Consider the following 3,766-nt stretch of genomic DNA (forward strand, 5'->3'; position numbering starts at 1 on the left):
AGCGACGGAAAGACTAGAAAAGTTGCGCCAGTTAAAATAGAAGCGTCCCGTAAAAAAATAAAATCTATTAATAAATTATTGGTTATAGGTCCGGGTCCGTATAAGACGGCGTCTGGGTCCGGACTCGGACCGCGGTCCACCTGTTAGAGACCCCTGAGACTCGGTTTGTTTACAGTCTGTCATGATGCTGCATTGATCTGTGGACAATGATGAAGATAAAAAACAAGAACTGAAACTCGTTTATCTTCTGTCATCAGTCGACAGACACAACGTCGGTTTAATAAGTTCTCCTGTTTTATCCTCTAACTGATGAACACTGACAGTTTATATAAAGTCTTTAGATACAAGTTGCTGCTGATTGGTTAACACCTGTGACACGCCCCCAAATGAAAACATACCTGAACCCAGAGGAAATGTATCATTCAATCTGGAAAAAGCAGCAAAACTGAGCACATTTTCAGATTAAAAGTCCTGGTGTTTATTGATGTGATCGTGTGTTTCGGACTCTCATTGATCACAGTTTTATTGATCACAGTTTTATTGATCAGAGTTTCATTGATCGAGATTGAAGAGAGTCAATAGACAGTGATGATCCTGCTGATCAATAATCATCATCATCGTCCTTTCTTCATCTTGGACACTTTCTCCCTCCTCTTCTTCACGTGTTTTGGGACTTTGTTTTTTCTTTTTTCTCTCTGAGCTTCTTTCACCAACTTCTTCTTCTCCTGAAACAAAACTGATGTCAGATCGACACGAACAAACAAACAAATGTTGACAACAACAAAAACAACAACAACAATAATAATGGACAGGAAAACTTGAAAAATTGGTCCAAACATGAGGACATGAGGACATGAGGACATGAGGACGAGGACATGAGGACATGAGGACATGAGGACATGAGGACGAGGACATGAGGACATGAGGACATGAGGACATGAGGACATGTCAGTGAACTGTCAGTCACATGATGTGAAGTTTGAGAGTTAAAGACCTTTTTGTCCAGCGGAGCCTCCTCACTCTGCTGCTCCTCTTCATCCTCTTCATCCTCTTCATCCTCCTCATCCTCCTCTGAGGACGAAGGCTGTTCGTCCTCCAGAAGAGCAGGAACCTGTCCACACGTCACAAGTCAACAGATCAACAGGTGAGTCTGCAAAAACTGGAAGCTGCTGAGAGACTTTTAATGTGAAACAGCTCCTGTGGCCAAAATCTTATCAGGCTTTTATTGTGAAACATGCATGCAGGAAGTGTCACATCAATATTTCATAATTCAGAATTTTCAGCTAAAGCTAACTTAAGCTAGGCTAAGCTAAGCTAACGTTAGAATGAGACATCATACCGTCTGAACTCCAGAGAGATCCTTCTTCAGTCCGGTCAGCGTCTGATACAGAACCTGAACAATGACATCATCACCATCATCAGTATGATTACAGGTGTGACAGATCTCACCGTCAGCTGACTGAGAGGTTCTTCTTTTAGCCCTGCAGGATGTTACCTGAACACACCTGAGTACCTGGAAAGGTTGTTTATTTTTCTTCTTTCAATGAACTTGACGTTTCCAGTTTTCTTAACCTTTTTATTTTTACAGTGCAGTACAGACCGCAGCACTGACACGTCACCTGGGATCTGAACCACCGTGGACTCAGCCAATCACAGCTCAGATCACTGACTGTCACCGAGTGTCTCTGTTATCTGTGACAGAGACACTCAGAGACAGTAGAGACAGTGGAGGTCTTTACTGTCTCTACTGTCTGTCCTTGTCTTTGTCTCTTTGTGTCCTTTTGTTATTATATTTTTCTGTGTTTATATCTTTTTGTCTGTGTGTCTCTTTATGCGTCTTACATTATCATGGTGTCCACTGAGAGCAGACTCCTCCTCCTTGGTCTTCATCAGGTCGACGTCTCTCTCGTAGTGACACACCTCGGTCAGCGTGCGAGGGATGTACGCCTTCTTAAACACCTGGAGGACGGGGGACACACTGTCTGTCACTCAGAGAGACAGGGTTATTACTGTAACCACCTGACCACCACACCGTCTCCGTCTCACCTCCTCGTCCACTCGGTCCTGATCTGACCGCTGCTCCGACGTCCGCTCGGCCGCTATCACCATCGCCTGGACGACCAATCAGAGACAGAGACACACACATCAATAGTTCTGTCCCTCTGGTGTCCATCCATCTATCACCTCTGTCTCGTCCGTTTCATCTGTCACATCTGTCACATCTGACCCGTCCAACTCGTTGGTCTCAGTTGTCTTTTATCTCATCAGTCCTGTCCGTCTCATCTGTTTCGTTCATGTCTGTTGTCTCGTCCATCATGTCTGTCTCGTCCATCATGTCTGTCTCGTCCATCATGTCTGTTGTCTCGTCCATCATGTCTGTTGTCTCGTCCATGTCTGTCTCGTCCATCATGTCTGTTGTCTCGTCCATCATGTCTGTTGTCTCGTCCATCATGTCTGTTGTCTCATCCATCATGTCTGTCTCGTCCATCATGTCTGTTGTCTCGTCCATCATGTCTGTCTCGTCCATCATGTCTGTTGTCTCGTCCATCATGTCTGTCTCGTCCATCATGTCTGTCTCGTCCATCTTGTTGGTCTCACTTGTCTCTCGTCTCATTAGTCCTGTCTGTCTTGTCCATCATGTCTGTCTCGTCCATCATGTCTGTTGTCTCGTCCATCATGTCTGTTGTCTCGTCCATCATGTCTGTCTCGTCCATCATGTCTGTCTCGTCCATCTTGTTGGTCTCACTTGTCTCTCGTCTCATTAGTCCTGTCTGTCTCGTCCATCATGTCTGTTGTCTCGTCCATCATGTCTGTCTCGTCCATCTTGTTGGTCTCACTTGTCTCTCGTCTCATTAGTCCCGTCTGTCTTGTCCGTCCTGTCTGTGTCATCGGTCCCGTCTCTCTCCTCTGTCTCCATCTTTCATGTCCATCAGAAGACACTGTTGTTCATGATGTTTTAAATAAAGTTGTGTCAGACCTTCTCCAGGTATTGATCGATGTTGCTGCAGGTGATCGACGGGTCGGTGATGAAGTCAAACAGCTCTCTGACCGTCATCACAGCCACGCCGCGCTTCACAAAGAACTCTGGGTAAAAAAAAAACACACACAACCTGATCAGCTGACATGTGTGAACGGACCAATCACAGATCAACACCCACATTTCTACGGTAACCCAGAGCTGACAAACTAAACACCGACTCTAACCGTTAATTTCATGATCAATTAATCAGTTGATTTAAATTCATTGATTAGTTGTTTGATTCATTAAAAATTGATCAGAAACCAGAAAATATTCATTTAATGAGCTGAAATCAGAAAACTTTAAGTTTTCATCTAAAAAAAAAAAGACTGATTCATGAATTACTGAAATAGTTGTTGAATAATTTATTAATTGATTATTTGATGATTTTTGCTGCAGCTCTTCTGTAGATTCAGAAATCTGTGTGTGAGGACAGAGGAGACAAAAAAATCTCACAGACAAACTATAGAAACTGTCAACATGGACCAAGACAAAACAAACTTTGTTGTTGTTGTTGTTGTTGTTGTTGTTTTTAAATCTGTGTGGTCAGAGTTCAGACTGAGTTTATAAAAACTGACTGCAGCCTGACAGGATTTAGACTTCAGACATTAAAGGGTTAAAAACAGGATCAAACCGACCGTTGACGTTGCTGCAGTCCTTCCTGAGGAACTCGAGAGCGTGAGGATGGTCGTGTTCCACCGACTGTGACACGTCGATGATGTAAGCGTTCCCGTTGTGATACCTGAA

General features: G+C 43.8%; 1 protein-coding gene across 4 annotated transcripts in view; it reads right to left on the reverse strand.

Moving 5' to 3' along the window:
• Positions 1 to 595: 595 nt before the first annotated feature.
• The window catches only part of riok1 (RIO kinase 1 (yeast)), a 14,724-nt gene continuing 11,553 nt past the window's right edge, over positions 596 to 3,766 (reverse strand). For 3 of the 4 annotated variants that reach the window (XM_084731565.1, XM_084731564.1, XM_084731566.1), the window contains 7 exons: positions 3,658 to 3,761; positions 2,978 to 3,084; positions 2,047 to 2,112; positions 1,843 to 1,959; positions 1,340 to 1,393; positions 995 to 1,111; positions 596 to 725 (listed from right to left, as the gene is read on the reverse strand). In XM_084731565.1, the coding sequence (XP_084587691.1) occupies positions 615 to 725; positions 995 to 1,111; positions 1,340 to 1,393; positions 1,843 to 1,959; positions 2,047 to 2,112; positions 2,978 to 3,084; positions 3,658 to 3,761 (676 nt within the window). In that variant the 3' untranslated portion in view covers positions 596 to 614. Of the gene's footprint in view, positions 726 to 994; positions 1,112 to 1,339; positions 1,506 to 1,842; positions 1,960 to 2,046; positions 2,113 to 2,977; positions 3,085 to 3,657; positions 3,762 to 3,766 lie in introns of those variants that run through there. The other variant, XM_084731567.1, reaches the window with a different exon arrangement.

The sequence above is a fragment of the Lutjanus erythropterus genome, chromosome 12 (assembly GCF_056507025.1).
Source record: "Lutjanus erythropterus isolate fLutEry1 chromosome 12, fLutEry1.hap2, whole genome shotgun sequence".
Lineage (NCBI taxonomy): Eukaryota > Metazoa > Chordata > Actinopteri > Lutjaniformes > Lutjanidae > Lutjanus > Lutjanus erythropterus.